At 39.6% G+C, this 24,902-nt stretch overlaps 1 protein-coding gene and 1 long non-coding RNA gene across 9 annotated transcripts in view; one reads left to right on the top strand and one right to left on the bottom strand.

Annotated features, from left to right (window-relative positions):
• SCAI (suppressor of cancer cell invasion) overlaps window positions 1-24,902 on the bottom strand; it is a 148,876-nt gene that overhangs the window by 52,304 nt on the left and 71,670 nt on the right. For 6 of the 7 annotated variants that reach the window (XR_008290940.1, XR_003412855.2, XR_003412854.2 and 3 more), the window contains 3 exons: window positions 8,671-8,766; window positions 8,054-8,140; window positions 6,938-7,036 (listed from right to left, as the gene is read on the bottom strand). Coding sequence is in view for 4 of the 7 variants with exons in the window: in XM_027035099.2 (XP_026890900.1) it covers window positions 6,938-7,036; window positions 8,054-8,140; window positions 8,671-8,766 (282 nt within the window). In the remaining 3 variants the exon portion in view is untranslated. The remainder of the gene's footprint in view (window positions 1-6,937; window positions 7,037-8,053; window positions 8,141-8,670; window positions 8,767-24,902) is intronic. The other variant, XM_053204622.1, reaches the window with a different exon arrangement.
• The window catches only part of LOC113592871 (uncharacterized), a 45,345-nt gene continuing 26,387 nt past the window's right edge, over window positions 5,945-24,902 (top strand). Inside the window, exons 1-3 of one of the 2 annotated variants that reach the window (XR_003412856.2) lie at window positions 5,945-6,406; window positions 17,892-18,036; window positions 20,826-21,126. This is a non-coding gene — a long non-coding RNA (uncharacterized LOC113592871). Of the gene's footprint in view, window positions 6,407-17,891; window positions 18,037-20,825; window positions 21,127-24,902 lie in introns of those variants that run through there. The other variant, XR_008290941.1, reaches the window with a different exon arrangement.

Here is a 24,902-nt window from a genome sequence, read left to right as displayed (position 1 = left end):
AGACACTTAAAACACAGTGGAATAAGTACACTGAGAGGAGAAAGGATGCTATTTGAGCTCACAGAGAAGGCTTCCTAAAGAGAGCGATGTTTAAGGTGAGATGATAAAGAGTAGAAGACAACAGGCAGGAAAATACGAGGTGAAAAGAGTTCCAGGACAAACATTCTTTGTTTTGGAAACTTACTTTCTGATATTAATACAATCAAACCAGTTTTCCTAAGCTTACTGTCTGTATACCCTGTCTTTTTCTATTCCTTTACTTTCAAGTTCCTGTGACTTTTCACTTTGACCCATTTTCTCTTAATGTTTATTTATTTACTTTTGAGAGACAGAGAGAGACAGAGTGTGAGCAGGGGAGGGGCAGAGAGAGGGAGACAGAATCCAAAGCAGGCTCCAGGCTCTAGGCTGTCAGTACAGAGCCTGATGTGGGGCTCGAACTCACAAACTGTGAGATGATGACCTTAGTTGAAACCAAGAGTCGAATGCTTAACTGACTGAGCCACCCAGATGCCCTGACCCATTTTTTGCAGACAATGTAGAGTTAGCTTTTTAATCCACTCTGACAGTGTCTGCCTCATAGACTCAGGTACTTGGACCATTTACATTTTATCTTACTGTTGCTTTGGCTAAGGGTTTGCATCTCTTACAGTGCTTTATGTTTTGTTTTGTTTTGTTTACAGAAAGAGAGCACAAGTGGGGGAGAGGGGCAAAGAGAAACAGAGAGAGAGAGAGAGAGAGGGGCTTAAGCACGCTGCCGGCTGAGCATGGAGGCTGGGGGCTAGATCCCACGACGCTGGGATCATGACCTGAGTCAAAAGTAAGTCAGATGCTAAACCAACTAAGCCACCCAGGTGCCTCTGTGCTGTTTTCTTTCTTTCTTTCTTTCTTTCTTTCTTTCTTTCTTTCTTTCTTTCTTTCTTTCTTTCTTTCTTTCTCTTCTCTCTCTCTCTCTCTCTCTCTCTCTCCTCTCTCTCTCTCTCTCTCTCTCTTTCTTTCTTTCTTTCTTTCTTTTTAATGTTTATTTATTTTTGAGAGAGAGAGACAGAGTGTGAGCCAGGGAGGGGCAGAGAGAGAGAGACACAGAATCCAAAGCAGGGTCCAGGCTCTGAGCTGTCAGCACAGAGCCCGACGCGGGGCTTGAACCCATGAACTGTGAGATCATGACCTGAGCCGAAGTCAGACGCTTAACCGACTGAGCCACCCAGGCACCCCATCTTTTTTTTTTTTTTTTAATGTTTATTTATTTTTGGGAGTAACAGAGTAAAGCAGGGGAGGGGCAGAGAGAGAGGGAGACACCAAATCCAAAGCAGGCTCCAGGCTCTGAGCTGTCGACAAGGAGCCCGACACAGGGCTCGAACCCACCAACCGCGAGACCACGACCTGAGCTGAAGTCAGATGCTCAAGTGACTGAGCCACCCTGTGCTGTTTGTTTTCCATTTGCCCCTCTGCATCTGTGTTTTCTAGTGCTCTTTTCAGTTAATTATATTTTAGTATTCTACTTTATATATTCTATCAGTTTCTTACTTATACTTCTACCTTATTATTCTTTTAGTGGTTGCTAGGAGTAGCAACCCATACTCTTAACTTATCAAAGGCTATTTACAATCAATGTTGTAGCTCTTCACACCTGAACCTGTATACTCATCCCTATGAGGGATATCAAACCTGATATTTCTTTTTTTTTTTGGGGGGGGGGACAGAGGGAGACAGAGCATGAATGGGGGAGGGGCAGAGAGAGAGGGAGACACAGAATCGGAAACAGGCTCCAGGCTCTGAGCCATCAGCCCAGAGCCTGACGCGGGGCTCGAACCCACGGACCGCGAGATCGTGACCTGGCTGAAGTTGGACGCTCAACCGACTGCGCCACCCAGGCGCCCCACAAACCTGATATTTCTAATTTCCACAGCCTACATTACAATTATAATAACCCTACGACAGTATATTTTTTATAGATGTTTGACATTTTCCATAATAAAATTTTAAAAAATTCCTCTTTGACCCAGGAGTTATTTAGAAATGTGTCTACTAATTGATAGATTTATTGATTTTTTTAGACAACTATGTTGTCATTCTTAATTTTTCATGGCACTGCACCATGGTTAGATATCATACACTTGAAAATAATTGAAACCTGTTTTATGTCAGGTATAAGTCAATTTCACAAAAGTCCCATATAAGCTTGAAAATTATGTGCATTTGCTTATTGTTGTAGGCAGTTTTAAGCACATTAGAACAAGTTTTTAATTATGTTACATAAATCTCATTTCGTGTCTTCTGATTCATAAATATAGTACATTAAAAATCTCCTTATATATTGGGCCATTTATCAATCTCTCCCAGAAAATAAGCTAATTTTTGTTATTTATTATAATGTTACATTACTGGGCATATAAAAAAGTTTAGAATTTTTATGTATATATATATATATATATATATATATATATATATATATATATATTTTAAAGGTTTTTTTATCTTTATTTTTGAGAGACAGAGTGTGAGCGGTGGAGGGGCAGAGAGAGAGGGATACACAGAATCTGAAGCAGGCTCCAGGCTCTGAGCTGTCAGCACAGAGCCCAACGCAGGGCTCAAACTCACGAACCGCATGTTCATGACCTGAACGGAAGTCAGACGCTCAACTGACTGAGCCACCCAGGTACCCCATAGAATTTTTATATTTTTTGAGTTGTTCCTTTTACCATTATGAAATAAACCTCTGTCCTTAATAATGCTCTCTTGCCTTAAATACAGTGGCATTTCGGGATGCCTGGGTAGCTCAGTTGAGCATCTGTCTCTTGATTTCAACTCGTGTCATGATCTCACGGATTGTTCATGGTTCATACCCCGTGTGGGGCTCTGCGCTGATGATGTGGAGGCTGCTTGGAATTCTCTCTCTCTCTCTCTCTCTCTCTCTCCCTCTCTCTCTCTCTGACCCTCCCCTACTCACTCTCTCTCTCAAAATAATGAATAAACTTAAATATATCTCTATCTCTCTATCTATCGCGGCATTTCTTCCCTTGGTATCTACTTTATCTTTTTCTGTGTACCTTGTAACTCTGGAAAATCTTTTGTAAACACTAGATAACTGGATTTTCTTTTAAAAGGCATACTCATGAGGGGGTGATGGGAGGAGAAAAAAAGGCATACTGATAATCTCTGACTTCTACCTAGGAAGTTTAGACCACTTTCACTTACTATGATTACCAGTGTACTTGGATTTATTCCTACTTTGTTTTTTGTGCTAACTATACTTTTTTTTTTAGTACACATTCCTTCCCTAACTTTTATTGTAATGATCATAATTTTATTATTCACTTTCCTCCCCCTTCTACCTGTTTAGAAATTACACATTCTCCTTATGTTATTTAAAAATATTTTTCTTACTATTTTAAAAAGCAAACTTTACTTACTCTAAGCTTCTTCTGAACAATAAATGGATCTTATTGGTATGATTTAATTCTTGACTTTCTTTCTTCTTTCATGTTATTATTATCCAGAATTTGGCCCCGTTTTATCTTGATAACCTCAATTAGCCATCCTTAAAATTATTGTCTTATGAAGTCCCTGATTTTTAGGAAACAAAGGGATAACTTTTTTCTTACCAATCCTTGTATATCACCCCTTCCTTCTGGTTTCAATTTTCTTCTTCCTAAAGAAAACCTTACTAGCTCTTTCCCATCACCAAAACCAAACACTCTCTTGTAAGGTTGTCACAGCACTGGTCACAGGGTTGATAATCTGAGGATTCTCCTTACTTTCTTGACAGCTAAACTGTCCATTTAAAAGGACAGGTGAGGGGCGCCTGGGTGGCTCAGTCGGTTGGGTCTGTGAGTTGGAGCCCCGCATCAGGCTCTGGGCTGACAGCTCAGAGCCTGGAGCCTGTTTCGGATTCTGTGTCTCCCTCTCTCTCTGACCCTCCCCTGCTCATGCTCTGTCTCTCTGTCTCAAAAATAAATAAATGTAAAAAATAATAATAAGAAGAAAATAAAAGGACAGGTGATCTGTTCAGTCAGCATCTCTAGGTGTTTGGGGAACAGTATTTTAGATTATCTAGCCTGCCACATTGTCAGAAGTGGAATTCAAAACAGGAGGAAAATTTGTAGGAGGAAAATTTGTAGGATGATGTCAATTCACAGTTGAAATACTAATAAGACAATTCCTTTAATGTTTTGCTAAAATAAAATAGGTTCTATGAATCTATATCATAGATGATACAACTAGGTAATGCAGATTACACAAACATACTGAACCAGGGATTAGCAAAGTTTTGTAAATGGCCAGACAGTAAATGTTTTAGGCTCTGCAGGCCCATATGGTGTCTGTAGCATATTTTTCTGTTTTCGTAACACTTTAAAAATATAAAAAGGATTCTAAGCTACCAGACAGTTCAGAAACAGGCCACAGCGTGCCAACCCCTGTATTAAATAAACATACAGAAGTAGGTGGATGTATTCTATTTTGGAAACCACTGTGTTGGACTGCAGCAAAGCACAGATAAAAAAAGTCAGTGCTGTCCACTTATACACACGAGAGGCTGTCCCAGGCAGGCCCACAGCCCACTGCCTGATAACACATGAAACTGTAGAAGAAACAAATCATCCAATGAATCACACTGGAAAGGTCCACATCACATCCTCCCAATAAACACTACTAGGAAGCGCCAAGGTTCTCAAGTTTGGATTCACGTTTCCCACAACGTAAAACTTCCAACACTGTCACCGCTGAAGTTGACATCACGATCTTTTGACAAAGTTATTCTGGCACTCCAGAATTGTAGCTCTGTCCAGCCTGCCAGGCCCACTAGTTCTAAAACACTGACTCTTTATATGTTTGCCTGAGACACTATTTTCCGAGGTGGCTAACTGCAATGTGTCCCCAGGCTTCTGGGTACTCAGAAACTTCACCATCCCCACACATCTAACTCCGACCAGGTTGAGCCTTAGCCATTTGCAATACTAGTCAGGGTTTGTGGCTCCTAGGACAAGTGATTATGTGGCAACGTCTCCTCTACTAAATAGGATGGGCCCTTGGAATGAGCATTTGTTTATGCTTAGTGACAGGCAGTCACTTTGGTGACTGCTGAAATGTACCGTGACTTCTGGCTTTAACAGTCCTTAGGTACTGAGACAGTGCAGAGAGCAGTTGCCCTTTGAGGAGAGATTTTTGCTTTTAAAGCAATTGTGAAATTGTGCAATACTGTTACTTCTTAGTTTTAATCAACCAGCTGTTGATTTTAGCAGCTGTCACTAATAGCTACCCTGACTGTCTCCCTGCTCTGTATGAACTAAGAAACAAACAACCCTACCAACTGAGTAAAGTCCTTCCTAAGGTACAGCGAACAAGGGCAAGATTTTGCACACAGGATTGTCCTTTGATTCTAATTTAGTGGCCTAAGGCAAGAGATTTTGTCATCCTGGTTCCAAATAATCCTGCCTCTGTTCATCTGCCTTGCTCTAGGAGGCAGCACAGGAAAACCATTCATATGTGGCATTTGCTATTAGGACAGAAAGTGATTTTCATAAATGAAACTGCTGGATTTGAAGCCAAGGGGCCCAAGGCCAATTTCCCTTTGAGTGAATTAGAAAATGCAGAAATGTGAATTATACAAGGTGTTTCACTGTTGCTTAAAATAGTTCTTTCCTTATATGTCTTTTTCATACTGAGAAGATATCATATAGCCCTTCTGTGTATTTTTAGAAGTAAAACTTATCTCACCAAGAATTCAGACAAATTGTACAACATGAATAGAAAGAAAGCGGGTGGGAGTCTGACGAAATATAACTGTAGTGAAAATATGTGAAGGAAACCATAAGAAAATCTGAAGGAGAGGTGACTAACGGATCTTCTGATGGAAGAGTGAAGCACGGTGACGACTTCGGGGGGAAATGGAGAATCTAGCGTCTGTGTGCCTTGCTTGTATCAAGCAACCTCCTCTGGACAAGCCTGAACAGGATCTGCTAGAGAATGAAGGGGATTTACAAGAGTGGGGCTTTCCAAAACATGTTGCTGTTTAGCTGGAAGGCTTATGATAGCCAAACCACAAAGTGTTCTCTAGAAAAATATGTCAAAATTATGTTCTCTTCTACTGCTAAGAGAATATAATCTTTTCACTGTATAACAACTGTTGAGTTCTGTTGCCGGTAGTAGGGAGAACATTCAGATCTACTACGCCTGAACTTTCTCTTCTAACAATTCCGGGAATACGAGTCACAAAGATTCTCCAGCAGAACCCTGACTTGTTCAGCAATTCCGTCTTCATCTGGAATTAACATCCCAGTCTACCTGGGCCCCAAATATGTCTGTAACTCCCATGAGAAGATAATCCTCTGAAAGGAAAAGAGAACACCTGTATACCTTCTTTTCTTTCTTCTTCTCCCACCCAAGCATCTACCACACTGCCAGATATGTAAGTGCTCAATAGATTATTATTTGGAATGAATGATTTCTATCTGATTTTTTTTTCCTACAGCTATGCAACTGTAACATAACGGGTTTATCAAATACAACGTAAACTGCACCGGCAGCCTTTTCTTTAGTCCCATGGACAGCTGTCAACAGGCTTCTGAATGCATATGAATTCAAATTACCCAGGCTAAAAAGGACAAAGGTTATCAGCGAAGCCTCACTTTGGAGTTGTTTCTTTTCTATGAGAATTTGTGTGGCCTTAATCTTTCATATAGAAACAATCAACCCCTTCTTTGTGCTCTGACTCCACTCAGGTACTGTGACATCTGCTAAACATATATTATAACATTTATTGCTTTTAGGTAACATACCTCTGTATGCTTAAGAAGGCCTAGTACATTGTAAGGCACTCAATAAAGCCCATTCAAATGAATAAAAGTTATAAACAAATGTGTGCTTCTCTGCATAATTTCCACACAGACTAAAAATTCTGAGTGTTTTATCTCTTTCTAAAAACATAGTAGGTGCGTACCTGTCCTCTTTATTGACTTGAGAATAATATGATCTCTGTCTGATTGCAGAATAGAAGGAGAAAGCCTCATTCAGATAGCTGGTCTCAGATGTGCGTAGGCTATGGAAAAAAAAAATCTTCATATTTGACAGTGTCTCAAACCATTTATGATGAATACTTGTTTCATTCCTCTGCTATTCCTCTACACGAGGGGATGGGAATGACTAAACTAAATTTGAATCAGCAAAGCAATCATCACATCACCCTTACAATGTGTAAAAATAATGGTAATTAAAAAAAAAAAAAAAATACCTCCCCACTGCTTCCAAGCCTTTTTTGATGGCAATCCAAAGTACATATTATTTTTGTTCTTTGAAGGGATTCTCCAAACAGCATCCCACCCAGTTACATCTTTCATGACCTTCCCCAAATCCATACACAGTCATTTGTCCTTTGGTTCATTTCTTCAGTTTTTTTTCTCACAGGACTCAGAAATGCGCTAATCAATGTGAACCTTCAGAGGGCGATGTATTCAGTTCTCTAACATCTTTAGTTTTACAAGGGACTTCTTAAGAAAATATTCTACCCGAAAGAGTGATTTTAACAGGGGAATGATGGATGGTATCTCAAAAGACAGGAAGAGGAAGAAGTTCTATATAGTCCAAGCTTTTTATGGTATAACTGATATTACTTTATGAGACCTAGATTCCTAAAAGGAGTGCTCTTCCTTGCTTGACTCATCACTAAGGATATAATCAAAATTATCTTTATCTGCTTCACAAAACCTTTTAGATATATCTTACAAGTATGAGTTTTAAAGTATTCCCCCCAAAACCACTCATTCAAACATACAAGTTATGTATTAAGATTTAAGTGAAGCGTTTATCTAAAACGGAGATCATAATCATTTAAGTTATAAATGCGTCTGCCCAAATAAACTGTTTGGAAGGTAAGCCTTTTAAGCAAATAATGTTACTTGGATTATGGAAGATCATTTCATAAGACTGTTTTGATTACTATGATCTGGGGTTTCATTTGTACCTCCTTAGTTTTCCCTCCTACCAAGTAAGTATACTTCTGCATGCTGTGTTTAAACCAGGATAGCGCTTTATTTTTTTCCATATGCAATTCACTTACTAATAATGGTAGTATAGCTGCCCAATCTTAGAAGCAATTTCCCCTATTTGCCACCGCTTCAAGCCATACCGATTATCCAAGACTTGTCTGTTTTACATAGGAGATAAGAAAATAGAAATAAGAGACTATAAATTCCAAAAATAACCAAATCTGTAAATTTAATAGGATAAAATACCACCCAATTCAGAATTCAAATTCATGAATTGTTCATGAGGTTTCAACATCATCATTCAATTAAATTCAAAAAGCAGTATTAAATGTCTATTTAAAGTAAGTTGAAATATGAAAAGAAACCGTTCTGAGCTAAGCTCATGAAAATTAAAAGCAACACCCCCAAATAGCTTTGACCAATAAACAATGCCTACATTAGAATGAAACCATGAATCAGCCTACCTATGTCACAGTTAATCTGAACCATTTCAGATATGACACTGTCTTTAAAAATCAGATGAGAACATTACATTTTAAAATCTTAAATAAAAAGGAAAAAAATCAATTCATTTTCATTTGTGTCATGAAGAGGAAATATATTAAAATGCACCAAGAGATAAAAAGGTCAAAAGTGGGACTAACATAAAATGGACCTTCACTCTCCTGTAACTATAAAATTCCTTTACCGATGCTGCTGCTGGAACTTCCAGAGTTTGGTGTAAACATCAAAAGTTCTTCCAAAATAGGACTGCCACTGCTTCTGCCCATATTGTGGCAAATCTCTGCAATACAAACAAACATGTATTAAATCAATTTCTTATGCTATTTGGAAATTAGGTCTTGTGATGGTACAAACTGGATATATTTAAAACATTTGCATTCAGGCTTTCTTTTACTTAAGTTTATTCATCATTGAGAGAGAGAGACAGAGACAGAGCACAAGCAGGGGAGGGTCAGAGAGAAGGAGACACAGAATCTGAAGCAGATTCCAGGCTCCAAGCTCTGACCCGTCAGCACAGAACCCGACGTAGAGCTCGAACCCACAAAGCGTGAGATCATAACCTGAGCCAAAGTCGGACACTCAACCAACTGAGCCACCCAGGCACCCCCAGTCTTTCTTTTAAAAAAAAGTAACAATTTTGGGAGTGGAAATGGTTCTATAACAAGAGCTTAGGACATGTTCTTTCCTATTCTTCCCTCCTACCTCTGTTCATCCTTAGTCTCTTTTGTAGATGCCTGTTCCACGAGGTTTCTAGCACTCTCTTCCCTCTCCCTGGCTGATATTATTCACAGTCACTTATAGACTGATAATTCCAAATGTTTATTATCTTCATAGAAGAACTCAGCACTTTGAAAAACATTCCACTATCTAGAAGTGGATGTGCAGGTGGTATGGTTGTCCTCAATTCTTCTATCCTCTCCCTATGGGTGACACTATACATCCCTGTTCTTGGCCCTGGTGACTCACCGTCCACCCCTTAGAGACAAACTCCTCCCTGTCATAAGGAACATGGGCCTGGCCTTAAGACTTGCTTTGGCCAGTGAAATACAATGGCAAGTTACCCACACCATGTCTGAGAAGATGACGTAAGAGATACTACATAGTTCAGCATTTTTACTTCCCAACAACCTAAGACCAAAATAGGGCTGTTCCTCAGCCTGGAACACAGAGTAAGACACACTTAATGGAACCTCAGAACTGAAGACATCTTATAGCTAACATGGGAGCTAGAAATAAGTCTCTACTGTACTAACGCACTAAAATGTTGAAGTTGTTATGGCAGCCTTATTGAGAAAAACCCGGTACAGAAATGTATACCAGGAATGGGCTATTTCCATAACAAATACACAACATATGTAACACTGGCACTAGAATTTAGCAGCACCAAACCGTTACTGAAGGCTGGAAAATGATGACACATAGAATACAGCGGCAAAACAGCATCTGCCTGCAATCACTTGGAAAGGAGATGAAGTGACTGACGAACTTACGGATTTATACAAAGAAACTGGGAAAAGTATGTTACTAGCCCTGGATGCTATTAGCTGCACTTAACAAAACATGAGAAAGATGAACTCAGAAAAGAACTAGCTACAAGCAGGGTTGAAAGGAAAAGGGATAGCCCACGAGTTCCAGAACTTTCAGAATTGAAAGATAACAACAATTTCTAATGCATACAAGTAAAAGATACAATTGAGAGATGCTGGCTATAAATGCCACTTACAACTGAGTCTCACTCTCAGGGCAAAACCTCTTCATTAAAGCCCGAGAATAAATCCATGAGGGACACCTGGGTGGTTCAGTCTGTTAAGCCTCCTACTTCAGCTCGGGGCATGATCTCACAGTTCGTGGGTTCGAGCCCCACGTCAGACTCTGTGCTGACAGCTCAGAGCCTGGAGCCTGCTTCAGAGTCTGTGCCTCCCTCTCTCTCCCTGCCCCTCCCCAACTCACGCTCTGTCTCTCAAAAATGAACAAACATTAAAAAAATTTTTAATTAAAAATGTCATTTTTTTAATTAAAAAAATAAATCATTTGACTTGACTAATATGACAGAACTAGAATTGCAGTCATCAATTTTCCCTTATTCTTGAGACTCGGCTCTATTCTATTGGTTTTTCTATTTCCTCATTAACATTCTGTTAATTATTACAGCTTTATAAAAAGTGTGGCATCTTTCTTCTTTTTAAGGAACACCACGGCTGTTCTTGATTCCCTGTACTTGCCCATGACCTTTAGCATTAGCTTATGAAAGTTCTACCAAAAAAAAAAAAAAAGTCCTAATGGGTTCTAATGAGACCTCAATGAATCTAGACATCCATTTGGAGAAATGCCATATTAAAAATAATTTTTAGTGTTGGGGCACCTGGGTGGCTCAGTCGGTTAAGCATCTGACTCGTCATTTCCACTCAGGTTATGATCTCATGTGCGGAGCCTGCTTGGGATTTTCTCTCTCTTTCCCTCTCACCCTGCCCCTCCCTTGCTCACACTTGCACTCTCTCTCAAAATAAATAAATAAACATTTAAAAAAAATAACACAATTAAAAGAAGTAACTTTTAGTGTCAGTAGTATCTCTTTCCATTTATGTTGAAAATAATCACTAAATTTTACAATGCTTTGCACAAAGGTCTAATATTTCTTAGTTCACATTACTACAATGTCTCATATTTTTATTGATTTGTGAAAAGTATCTGTATTTTTTAAGTTATGTCTTTAAATTATTTTTTGATGGTGGAAAGTTTCAGACATATACAAAAATAGAGAATAGTACAATGAATCCCCATATACCATCCCAAGCTTCAGAGATAATAAATTTGGGGCTGATCCCTTCTACCTGCGGTTGTCAGATAAAAGTGTTCTTGTTTGGGGGCCCTCCACTCCTTTTCATTAATCTACCTGTCTGTGGTAATATAACTTTGTCTAAATCAATACCCCTCTGATCACCACTAGCACTATTTTCAATTAAGAAAAGAAGGGCAGGCTATATTTTAGAATGATCCCTATAACCCAAATGTCTACTAAAATACTTAAAATAGAGAAACACTGAAATGTCCCATAGTAAAAGGAGAGACTTTTAAATATAAATTCTCTCATTTAACCTAAGTTCAACTTGTATAAAAGAAATCCTTTATTATTATTTTTTTAATGTTTATTATTTTTTTGAGAGAGAGCAAGTGAGCGAGCAGGGGAGGTGCAGAGAGAGGGGAGAGAGAGAGAGAGAGAGAGAGAGAGAGAGAGAGAGAGAGAGAGAGAATCCTAAGCAGTCTCCGTGCTGTGAGCACAGAGCCCAACACAGGGCTCAGTCTCACAAATCGTGAGATCATGACCGGGGCTTTAATCAAGAATGCAACGCTCAACTGACTGAGCCACTCAGGCATCCCAGAAACCCTTTATTTATCTCACATAAGTAAGTAAGCTGAATGTTCTTGGTAAACTATACTAATATATAGAAATTTGAGGTAGTATTTTATTGTTTGGTTGTTAGGGGGTGGAGGGAGAAATCCTTCCAGATTTCATACATACACAGTATTTGTGTATACAGGCACAGTATTTATCTTGTTTTGTAATGTCAACTTTTTCACTTAATCTACAATTAACATTTTTTCATGTTTAATATAAACATATGTAGCACGGTGTATAATACACATACATATTTGAGATTAGAAGAAAGAGACCCCCCCCCACACACACTCACACACAAAGCTGCTATATATTTTTTAATTTACTTAACAAAGGATACATAATTTCATGGAAATAAGACAGCTACAGAGCAGAAACAGATATAGCTTATGTTTATAAAGCATTTCTCTTTTTTTCAATTTTTTAAAATTTATTTCTTTTGGGAGAGAGAGTGAGAACACAGGGGAGGAAGAGAAAGAGAGGGGAGAGAGAATTGCAAGCAAGCTCTGTGCTGTCAGCACAGAGCCTGACGTGGGGCTCAAATCCACAAACTGTGAGATCACGACCTGAGCCGAAACCAAGAGTCGGGGGCTTAACCAGCTGAGCCACCCAGGCGCCCCTGTATAGCATTTCTCCTGCCCCAGTCAGGTATCTTGCTATTGGTGACACTTGCCCTGCAATTAGACAAGGTATAGTTACTACATATAATTCTACCAAGTGCTAAGTACTACAAAGGCCAGAGAATGTGATGTGAAATATGATTTCTACAATCAAAGAGCTTATTATTTAGTTAAATAGAAAAGACTAACAAACGTACAGAAAAAGAAAAAATAGCACATAAGTATTAACTTATATGGTACTGAATAAAAATAACAGAAGACTGTAGAAAAGAGATATATTGGAGGGCTTGAGGAGTCAGGGAAAGCTGCTTAAAGAGAGAGATATGGATACGCAAAAGAGAAAGAAGAGATCATCAAAGAGAGAGAGAGAGAGAGAGAGAACTAAGATAATATGTAAGAGGAACAAAGGCAATTATCAGCTAATAAAACCGGAGCCAGCCCTCGTTCATGCAACTGTGGACAGCTAGTGGTGGATGGCCTCCCTCAGACATCTCACCGTTGCCTGGCTGGCAGCAATGGTGCTGGGTCATGTGTTTCTCATCCAATAGGCTAGCTCAGTTTCCATGAGGTTGGTTGCAAGGATCCCAAAAGCAGCAAAAGAGAGGGCGGCTCTAATGTGCATCGTTCTTTTTTGATTCTTTGCATCAAGTTTGCACCACCCCATTGGCTAAAGGAATCGTCACGGCCAAGCCCAGAGTCAGTGTGGGAGGGGATGACTCAGGGGCATGGATACGAGGAAGGGAATGATTTTTATAGGCAATCTACCACAGAGATCTTATATTTTTTTCTTTCTTTTTCAATTTTGAAAATAATAGAAGTCTCTTTTAAAACAAAAATGCTAGACAGTATATAGAGTAAGAAGTAAAAAACACCCTATTGTTTTCCCCCTCAATTCTAGCTCCCAGAAATAACCACCATTAAGGATGCATTTTCTATGTACATTTAAGTAAATATGTGAGTTTTTCTATTATTTTACATAAATGGGATCAAACTACATATAATGTTCTATAACATGCCTTTTCACATGTCTTTTAAATTTAATAATATGTCAGGGTTTTTAAATACACACATAATTATATCAACATTTACTGTATACAATAAACAAACTATTTAACCAATCCCTTCTTAACATTTATATTGCCTCTAGTTTTTCCCTGTTATAAAAATGCTGCAGGGGCGCCTGGGTGGCTCAGTCGGTTGAGCATCCGACTTCGGCTCAGGTCATGATCTCACAGTCTATGAGTTCGAGCCCTGTGTCAGGCTCTGTGCTGACAGCTCAGAGCCTGGAGCCTGCTTCAGATTCTGTCTCTCTCTCTCTCTCTCTCTCTCTCTCTCTCTCTCTGCCCCTCCTCCACTTGTGCTCTGTGTCTCTCTCTCTCTCTCTCAAAAATAAATAAACATTAAAAAAAGAAACGATAGCCAAGTTACGGAAGCAGCCCAAGTGTCCACGACTGATGAATGGATAAAAAACATACACCATGGAGGGGCGCCTGGGTGGCTCAGTCGGTTAAGCGGCCGACTTTGGCTCAGGTCATGATCTCAGGGTCCGTGAGTTCGAGCCCCGCATCAGGCTCTGTGCTGACAGCTCAGAGCCTGAAGCCTATTTCAGATTCTGTGTCTCCCTCTCTCTGACCCTCACCTGTTCACGCTCTGTCTCTCTCTGTCTCAAAAATAAACATTAAAACAAATTTTTTTTAAATGCTGCAATGAACACCTTCATACTAATAATTTTGAATAGTTATGTGATAACGAGTAAAAGGTAAATTCTGTAAGTGGAGTTAATAAGTGAAAGAAGATATGCATTTCTCTACCAGATGTTAAGACAACAAATAAAAAAGCAAAAGGTTTCCTTACATGAAATTTTCAGGTATACGTAACACGAATGAGCTCCTGACTGCATTTTAAAATCCATTTCCATTATCCTTATGATAAGGAGAAAGTCATTTCAGATTATAGAAATAGGTTAACTACAGACACCAGTTTCCACATTTATTGCAAGTTTTCCTCTTTTTTAACGTCTCCATGTACCTCCGGCGAGAAAGAGCTAATCAGATATTTTAAAATTGAAGTTGCCGCCAGAATCTTTAAGACTCTTATCATGTAGCTGCTGCTAGGAAGACTGTGTTATTACATAACAGCATTAAGTTGCAACATCACCATCACCTCCACGGGAACTGACAACTCTTGGGTGCTTCTTTACCGATAGTGTGTGAAGTCTTTAGGCAAATTTTCAAGGAAGCATGTGTTTCCAAGTTCTTCCGAGTTTCCCAACTGACAGATTTAATAAACCTCAGTAATACATTCTGTTACGAGAGAAAACAGAACTAGATACAACTCAGTGCTTTGTGTCATGACTATGTATATAATTTCAAGTGTTCAGCGCAAAGGGCTTTACGGAAGGGAGTTTTGTATGAGGGCTGAAAGCACATAATTGGTGATCCAAAAGGCCAAAACAAGTAAGTGGTAGTATACAAATATTTTCTGATATAGCTATGAACAATGCTGGCCAAATTCTATAGTATTTTCCTCAAAACAATTTAGAACATCTGCCACCCCAGCCATAGGGGCACCTGGGGTGGCTCAGTCAGCTGAGTGCCAGACTCTTGATTTCGGCTCAGGTCATGATTCCAGGGTCGTGGGATTGGGCCCCGCGTTGGGCTTTGCAGTGGGCATGAACTCTACTTAAGATTCTCTCTCTCTCTGCCACTCACCCCACTTGCATGCTCTCTCTCTAAAAATAAACAGACAAACAAATAAATACATACATAAAAATAAAAACAAAAACTCAGGGGCACCTGGTTGGCTCAGTCGGTTAAGAGTCCAACTCTTGATTTCAGCTCAGGCCATGATCTCGCTGTTACTGAGTTTGAGCCCCTGCACTGTAAGTGCAGAGCCTGCTTGGGATTCTCTTTCTCTCTTTCCCTCTCTCTCTCTCTCTCTCTCTCTCTCTCCCCCGCCTCTCCCTCTCTCTCTAACCCCACGCTCGCTCAAGCATGCGCATCCTCTCTCTCTCTCTAAATAAACAAACTTTAAAAAAAGTAATAATTAGAGGCACCTGAGTGGCTCAGTTGGTTAAGCATCCGACTTTGGCTCAGGTCATGATGTCCTGGTTTGTGAGTTCAAGTCGTAACGTACATCAGGCTCTCTGCTGTCAGTGCAGAGCCTGCTTTAAATCCTGTCTCCCTCTCTCTCTCTCTGCTCCTCCCCTGCTCATTCTCTCTCTCTCAAAAGTAAGTAAACAAACATGAAAAAAATTAAAAAATAGTAATAAAAAAATAAAAACGCAGCTATACAGACAGGAATTTCTTTTTCAACACAGAGTTAAATTTTTGTTTAGCTTCCTAAAGGCTAAGTCCTGTGACCACCCCTTCTCTAATAAGACCTATCACAGAAGCTAATATACATACCACTATAATTTGATTAGAGTCTAAAACTAACTAAGGTATTTTATAAAAAGGTTTAGACAAATTCCTCTACTATTCAGAGCTTGACTATGGTTTTAAACTCTGAATACATCATTTGGTTATTAATACTGATGTCAGAGATGGGAAATTAATGGTCCATAGAATTAAATTAAATGGGGCTCTGTGAATTATCCTGTAAGCTAAATGACCTGATATTTCACTTTTTGCAAAGGCACCTATGTTATAAATTGACTGCTCATATTCTTCTTCCAAAGCGTTAGTAGAAATTGAAAGTATGACACTTATCTTGCTCCTTTTTTTTAAATCCTCAACTCTATCAACGAAAGTTCAGAGACTACAGTAGCAAAAAGTGTCGTGCAATGATTAAACCTGGTTCTTATCTCAGAGATGTTTCCAATGTAACGCTGAGATGTCAAAACTTAGGAAACCTCTTCTGGGTTTCTATAGATCAACCATCCTAACTAAGCGGAATTAGCTAAGATGGCTGACACCCCAGCCATCCTTCCATCCTCACGTCCGTCCTCCCTGTGGCGTGCTGCTGTGCACCATGTCCACCATCTTGTAATTCTCTCCTTTCTGTCCTTCCTGTTCTCTTCTACTGGCTTCTCTTTCCTTAGTCCCATAGTTAAATGCTTGGCTTCTCTAGGGCATATATGTGTGTATGTAAACACATTTACACACACACACACACACACACACACACACACACACACACACACACTAAGGATCAAGGACCTTAAGCGAGTTGTCTGGGAACTCATGACCAGTAAATTGTTGAACTATGATTCAAATTCAAACCTTCTAACCCCTCATCTAATGTTCTCTTCTTTGCACCATAAGGGAAAACAATTTAGATTTTGATTCTACGTTAGTAATTTCTTCTCTGTGAGCTCATTCTGCTCCCCAGGTCATGGGATGCAATTGACCTCCAACAAAGCTATGACCAAAGCTGTAGTCAAAGGCATAACTCAACTCCTCTGAACAAGGTTTTCAGTCAAGGAGCACAGTGTCCCATCACACATTCTTGTTTACACAGAGAAGACTGTATTACATACAGTGACATCTTTGTTCTAATCCATGCCTCTGTGTTCATTTGTACGCCAGACAAAATTGTGTTCAGGACTTGCAAGGCCAATCAGCAATTCCTTGTTTTAACACCGGCATGTTTGTTTTTTTTTAACCAACTGGCATACCTGGTTTCCAAATTTAGGTTTAAGAATCGATCTGTGAGTTGGAAGGTGTTGGGGGTATCCACAGGTCTAGACTGTTAAGGCTGAGTGTTTCCTTTGGGGAGGATATCTTAATGATACCACTATATCAACTTTTTAAAATTTTATTTATTTTTGAGAGTGAGAAAGAGTGCACACACGTGAGCACATGTGGGAGAGGGGCAGAGAGAGAAAGAGACAGAGAGAGAGACAGAGAATCCAAGCAGGCTCTGCACTGTCAGCACAGAACTCAACATGGGGCCCAGTCTCACTAACCGTTGCTTAATTGGCTGAGCCACCCAGGCATCCCAACTCTTTTGTTTACTGAAGAGGGAGAAAAGCTTTTTTTGAATGAGAGATTGAGAAAAAGTGCACAAGAGTGCTTGATTAGGTAGAAGGTGGACATTCCCTTTATCTCTGCATCCTGCTCCCATCGCTAGCCCTGTACCTAGAATGGTGTGGGCACACAGAAAGCACTTAGTACATTGTTCCATTCCTAAGGATGGTTTATGAATTTGAATAACTTTGAATAACCACCCTTAGTTTGAATTTAGAAATGCCAAGCCAAATAAAGCTACAGAATGCTGTCTTCTCCTCCTGTGAACCAGCTCCAGGGGAAGTATACAAAATCTTACACTTAGAAATACATTTATTTTCCACTGGCCCCTGTGCATAGAAAAAAAAGGTTGTCAAGTTTTGAAGTCCTCTAAGGTGTTGCTGCCTTGTCCTTCCAAAGGTCTGTGACTATTTTGTAGGTATGATGTTACCCAAAGGAGTTCTACAGATGTGGATTTCTCAGAGAACCAAGATGAGTGCAAGAAGCCAGGAACTGCGTCATTCCTACATCATTAGAGTATTCTCCTGTGTCACCTCCAGAGAAGAGGCTATCAGAGCTTCCCTGTAAGTTTTGGGATCCTTACTCCTACACTAAGGAAAAACTTCTCTGAGGTAGCACTTCCCAAATTAGAACCCATTGTATTAACATAAGCTATTGCTTATCTGCCAAAGTTTTGTTTTTCTCATTTATGAGCCAAGAAAGTAGGTGCTAATGAGGTTGTTTTGAGGATTTAGTGAAATCTATTATTCTTAAAATCTTTCCTTTTTCTCTTTACACTACTCCTGGAAGATCTTAGAAGATCACACACAAAAAGACAAAAACAAAACAAAACAAAAAAAGTAAACACAAATACCTTCGCCCTTACCAATCCCTGGTCTAACCCACTAGCAATTATAAAGGTGAAGATGTGTCGGGGCGCCTGGGTGGCTCAGCCGGTTAAGCTGAGACTTCGGCTCAGGTCACGATCTCACGGTTCATGAGCTCAAGCCCCGCGTCAGGCTCTGTGCTGACAGCTTGGAGCCTGGAGCCTGCTTCGGATTATCTGTCTTCCTCTCTCTCTGCCCCTCTCCTGCTCATGATCTGTCTCTCCAAAATAAATAAAAACTAAAAAAAAAAAAATTTTTTTTAATAAAAAGGTGAAGACGTGCATTTTTGTTCCTAGCCAGGCCTGACAATTAAGATCTTAGAAAACGGTAACTTTTTAGGTCAGGTTATACTGAACTTTGATAGTCAAAAAGAACTAATTAGAAATATACTCATCTATTTTAGTGTTTAAAATTTTGGTATATGATTTAAATAGCTGATTTTCTGGATTCTGGGGAAAGGACAGCAGCATAGTTTCAGCTACTCAGGTACATTCCAAAAACAGACAGAAACATTAGATAACAAAACCAAAACCCCAAACAACATCTTCAGCAAAAGTAAGTGTTATGTCACTTCAAAATTCATATGTTGAAATCCTAACCCCCAGTACCTCGGAATGTGCATTTGGACATGGGACCTTTAAACAAATATAGGAATTAAATTGAAACAAGGCCTTTTGGGTGGGCACTAATATATCTGACTTGTGTCCTATAAGGAGGAGATAAGGACACACACAGAGACACCAGGGATGCGCACGTATGGAAGGATGACTAGATTTAAGTACACAGTGAGAAAACAGCCATCTCCAAGCCAAGGAGTGAGGCCTCAGAAAGAGCCAACCTTGCTAGTACCTTGATCTGGGACTTTTAGCCTCCAGAACGGTGAGATAATAAATTTCTGTTGTTTAAGCAACCCAATCTGTGATATGTTGTTATGATAGTCCTAGCAAACTAACAGAGTAAGGAATAAAGTATCCTTCAAATCCCCAAATACAGGTGGGTAGGGACAAATCACCAACAGCCAAAAGACCTGCAGGCTATTGGCATCTGTACAGGAAGAGACAGAAGAAACAAACAGGGACATCTGATGGACCTGTGAAGAAGAGAACCCCAAAACAGCCAGTATATATTCTCCAGAAAGCACAGTGGATCATTTTGTGAACAGAAGCTAAAAGTGGGAGGAATTGTGCCTGAATCAACAGCCATACATGGGTACTGAGTACCTGAAAAGTGGCTCATCTGAACTCAAATGTATGTTAAGTTTATATCAAATATTCAGGGGGCACCTTAGTGGCTCAGTTGGTTGAGCATCCGCCTTCAGCTCAGATCATGATCTTGTGATTCATGAGTTTAGGCCCTGCGTGAGGCTGTCTGCTGTCAGCATAGAGCCTGCTTTGGGTCCTCTGTTCTCTCCTCCCTTCTCTCTGCTCCTTCCCCACTCATGTTTTTTCTCTCTCTCTCTCTCTCAAAAATAAAAAAATAAGCATTAGAAAAGTTAATAAAATATTCAGTGTACTTCAAGGACTAAGTATGAAAAAAAAAGAATGTAAAAGATCTCAATAATTTTTCTATATTGATGACATGTTGAAATAAAGTATTTTAGATATATTAGATCAAACAAATTATTAACATTAATTTCATTTTTGCCTTTTTACATTTTTTAAGATCTGGCTACTAGACAATTAAAATCACATTTGTGGTTCGTATTAAATTTTTATTAGTCCACACTTCTCTACATCATGTGACCAAGATATCCACTGCACTCTGGTGGCAGTCTACCTCAAATGCATGTGCAATTCTTTTGAGCAATAAGCCACAGAAAACCAAAATATTTAAGCATCATCTTTGAAATAACATATACTCTACTATGTTTTTAAACTTTTTAAAAATGTTTTTATTTATTTTTGAAAGACAGAGAGAGACAGAGGATGGGTGGGGGAGGGGCAGAGAGAGAGGGAGACACAGAATCTGAAGCAGGCTCCAGGGTCCGAGCTGTCAGCACAGAGCCCAAAGTGGGGCTCGAACTCACGAACCGTGAGATCATGACCTGAGCCAAAGTTGGATGCTCAACTGACTGAGCCACCCAGGCACCCCACAGATACCCTACTATTACCGGTGTGCAGAGCTTGCCTCAAGGAAGGTATGACTTTTTTGAGGAAAGAAGAGAAGGAAGAGGGAGGGGCAGAAAAAGAAGGAAGAAAGAGGAAGGAAGGGTTGCAGGAGGGGAGGAAAGGGACAAGGGAACAGACCGTTCATCTCCCATTACCCTTTCCTACTTAGGAACCAGGGCATCCTAAAAATAGGCTCTTCAAGGAAGTATTGTGGGGGATTTCTTCTTTAATTTGAAATATTAGAAACCTATTTAATCAAAACAATTTCTGCAGTTATTTTTATTTAAGACCATTATACTTCACTTTGGCACACTTCTCTGTCAATGTATATTTGTGGCCTCCAGTGCTTATTTTGGCTATGTGTATTTGCTCTTCCAGAGTCAAATAATCAGTGATTTGGAGGCCTCTGCTGTCTCAAAGCACCAACAGTCATGGGTATCACTGGCAGGGACAGCTGTGTATCTCAAATACATGTCTCAAGATGCTGTCTTATATAATCCCAGCAAGTATTCCATTCTGCTCCGGCAGTCTTAGTCACCATGGTAACTGGAACCCTGCAAGCACTGGGGCTTTTGATCATTTTCTGACAGTATTCAAAGATATTTCTAACATGATTCTCACTTCATTACTACTGTAACTACATGCAAGAGCTATTAAAGGAAAAACACCATTCATTTTATCTATTTCTCACTCTCTTGGTCTATGTTTTCTTACACAGTGAGTGGAAACAGCTTATTTATTATGCACATAATATAAGGAGATATTTTCAGGCAAGAAAAACACTTTGTTAAGATATTCACATCTAGGGGCACCTGGGTGGCTCAGTCAGCTAAGCATCTGACTTCGGCTCAGGTCATGATCTCGTGGTTCGTGAGTTCGAGCCTCCCACAGGGCTTGCTGCTGTCAAAGCAGAGCCCGCTTGGGATCATCTGTCCTCCTCTCTCTCTCTCTCTCTCTCTCTCTCTCTCTCTCTCTCTCTCTGCGCCCCTCCCCCACTCACGCTTTCTCTCAAAAATAAAATGAACGTTATAAAAAATACTCATGCCTAGGAAAATTAAAAGGTTCTGAGAACTTAGATGAACGACATAATATACGGTGGAAAGACACACCTTCAAGGGCAAAAAGGGAATTTATTACGTCTAAGTAAGACATTATATAGAAACTCTGAAGCCTTTCATGAACTGAAATGCACTTTTTTGCTCTGCTCATAAGGAGTTTAAAAGTCCAAGTGAGAGGGAACACAGGGGGTTGCTGAGGTGCTAAATGTTCTGTTGGTTTCTTTTTTTTATGTTTACTTATCTATTTTGAGAGAAAAAGAGAGGGCGAGCAAGTAGGGGAGGGGCAGAGAGAGGGAGAGAGAGAATCCCAAGCAGGCTTTGCACTGTCAGCACAGAGCCCCGTGCAGGACTTGATCCCATGACCTTGAGATCATGACCTGAGCCAAAATCAAGAGTCAGACACTCAACCGTCTGAGCCACCCAGGTGGCCCCATATGTTCTATTTCTTTATCCAAGTACAAGCCACATGGATATGCTCCATTTGTAAAAAATACATTCATAATCTTTGTACTTTTCTGCAAGTCTATTACACTGCATTGTAAGTTTAATAATTAGTTTGTGAACTCAAGAAAAATAGAGAAAGCATGAAGGAAAGCTAGCCAAAATTGATAAACACAAACAGTAAGAGGAATGTCGGGAAGGAAGGGCCCCATGTTAAAGGCTACGCTACTCTAGCTGGGTCCCCACTTTCCCATTTCCCCAAGTCCCAAAACTGGTCCAGACCACCACCAATGTATTTCTTCTTCTCTATAAGCACTATGATCCTGTTTTCTATTCAGACCAACATAGATATAAAGAGGGAAAACAACCAAAAAAATTTTCTTTTCATTTTTCCCAAAGAAATCCTCTCTATTTCAAAAGAAATGCACTAAAACTGTATCACCCCTTGAAAAGCAGAGAGGTTTCTAATTCGCATAACTCAAAGAGCTACTTTGGAGAGGGAATGGGAGAGCAGGGTGGAGAAGAATGCCACACACCCCACAACCACCACCATGGGGAGCTCAAACACAACCTACAGAACTGATAAATAGAGGCCTTTCCAACCAAGGCCTAATACTGAACAAAGCATTTTCATTTAGATAAACAAGCAGAGAAAATACACACCCCCATATGTACCAGACATTTTGAGAAAATCAACCCCCAAATATATTTGGTCTTTGGTTAGGGACCAAACTGGGCGGTAAAAGCAAACAGTCCCCGCTAAGAGCTACTAGGGTATATAGAACATCAATTTAATATAGAATTTTTGATAAATCAAGATCATGAAGAACATACTGTTTTTGTAATTCACTCTTTTTCATTTATTTATCCACTAAATCTTTTTAATAATTCTATATCATTCTGTTTGTGTGTGTGTATGTGTGTAAAACAGATGTTCTTAAAAAGTGAAAAAAAGGAAGAGAATCAAAGTACTAATCTCTCAGGAAACTTCACACTTGCACTGCCATTAGCTACATCTCTCTCAAACAGCAACCCAAAAGCATTCAGAGAATATATATACTTTACTCACCATATTCATTACAGAAATAATTAAGGCTGTTTAAAATAAAGAGGGCCCTGGGCGCACCTGGGTAGCTCAGTCGGTTAAGTGTTCAACTCTTGATTTCGGCTCAGGTCATGATCTCACAGTTCATGGGATCAAGCCCTGCATCAGGCTCTGTGCTGACACTGTAGAGCCTGCTTATGATTCTCTCTCTCTCTCTCTCTCTCCCTCTCTCTCTGTCTCTATCCCTCCCCTGATTCTGCACGCTCTCTCTCTCTCTCAAAATAAATAAATATTAAAAAATAAATAAAAAAATAAATTTTTAAAAGAGGGCCCTGTACACAAAACACTGAAAATAAATCCCTGATGAATCTGCTTATCCATTCCTCTAGGCCAAAATTTATTATTATTATTTTCAAATTTTATTTTATTTTTTAAATATTAATTTAAATGACTTATTTGATTTCTTTTTGGGAGAGTGCAAGCAGGGGAGGTGCAGAGAGAGGGGACAGAGGATCAGAAGCAGGCTCTGCACTGACAGGCTGACAGTAGGGAGCCTGATGTGGGGCTTGAACCCATGAACTGCAAGATCATGACCTGAGCTGATGTTGGATGCTCAACCGACTGAGCAACCCAGGCACCCCACGATTCTCAAATTTTAAAAATAGCACTTTGTGAAGTACTACTCCACATCTGGGAGGCAATCAATATATTAGTATAGAAAATACTGCTTTCAGGGGTGTTTGGGCGGCTCAGTAGGTTGTGTCCAACTCTTGATTTCGGCTCAGGTCATTATCTTGCAGTTCATGGGATCAAGCTCTGCACTGGGCTCTGCTTGAGATTCTCTCTCTCCCTCTCTGCCCTTTCCCCGCTTGCACGTGTGTGGGCGTTCTCTCTCTAAATAAATAAATAAACATGAAAGAAAGAAAGAAAGAAAGAAAGAAAGAAAGCAAGCAAGCAAGCAAGCAAGCTGTGGCCACAGTGCCAGAGTGATATAATGTAAGTTAAGAAAAAAAAATAGTGCTTTCTGGGTAGCAATTTATGGTATCTGCAAGTTACACATGTATACTGACAAAATTATTGACTTAACAAATGAAGAAGGGAAATTTCAAACTGGTGAAATTATGTACTGAATATTTCAGAAAACAAAGTCAAAAGGATTAATTCTTTATTTCTTTTTAAATGTTTATTTTTGAGAGAGAGAGACAGAGCACAAGCAGGGGAGGGGCAGAGAGAGAGCGAGACACAGAATCTGAAGCAGGATCCAGGCTCTGAGCTGTCAGCACAGAGCCCAAAGTGGGGCTCGAACTCATGAACCATGAGATCATGACCTGAGCTGAAGTTGGAGCCGCCCAGGTGCCCAGAAGGATTAATTTTTGGACCCGATACAGTTTCAAGAGCTCAAGAACTAAACTGAAATAGGTATCACAAGCATATTATAATAAATTTCTGTAACAATAAATAAACAGTCCTAAAGATTAGATCTCGTGTAACCTCTCCATGTATTAGGTTTTCCTACCATCCCCACAGACACAATTTTACTCTGCAATTACTTTAAAATTAAATAAAATCAAAAATTCAAAAATAAAAATAAAATCAGTGTGATCATTAAAATGGCACTTTAAAAAAAGATCAAAATGAGACACATTTGAGCTGTTAAACTGATCTGCACAACAAATTTAAATTTAAAATTTGCACATTTAAAAAGAGGGTAAAATAAAACAATCAACCCTAGTTACGTGTTTTGTACTATATACTGTCATCGTGTGGCTTAAAGATGAAGACGTACTTTAACACGATTTACAAACTGTAGAATGCTGTGTGGAAATGTGTTACTGTTACTGTTGTTGTAGTTACAGAGTGATTTTAGCCAGATGGAGAGTCTCTAGCAAGAGATTACTTGAGCTTTAAGGA

Source organism: Acinonyx jubatus, chromosome D4 (assembly GCF_027475565.1).
Source record: "Acinonyx jubatus isolate Ajub_Pintada_27869175 chromosome D4, VMU_Ajub_asm_v1.0, whole genome shotgun sequence".
Taxonomy (NCBI): domain Eukaryota; kingdom Metazoa; phylum Chordata; class Mammalia; order Carnivora; family Felidae; genus Acinonyx; species Acinonyx jubatus.
This window is presented reverse-complemented; position numbering and strand designations above follow the sequence as displayed.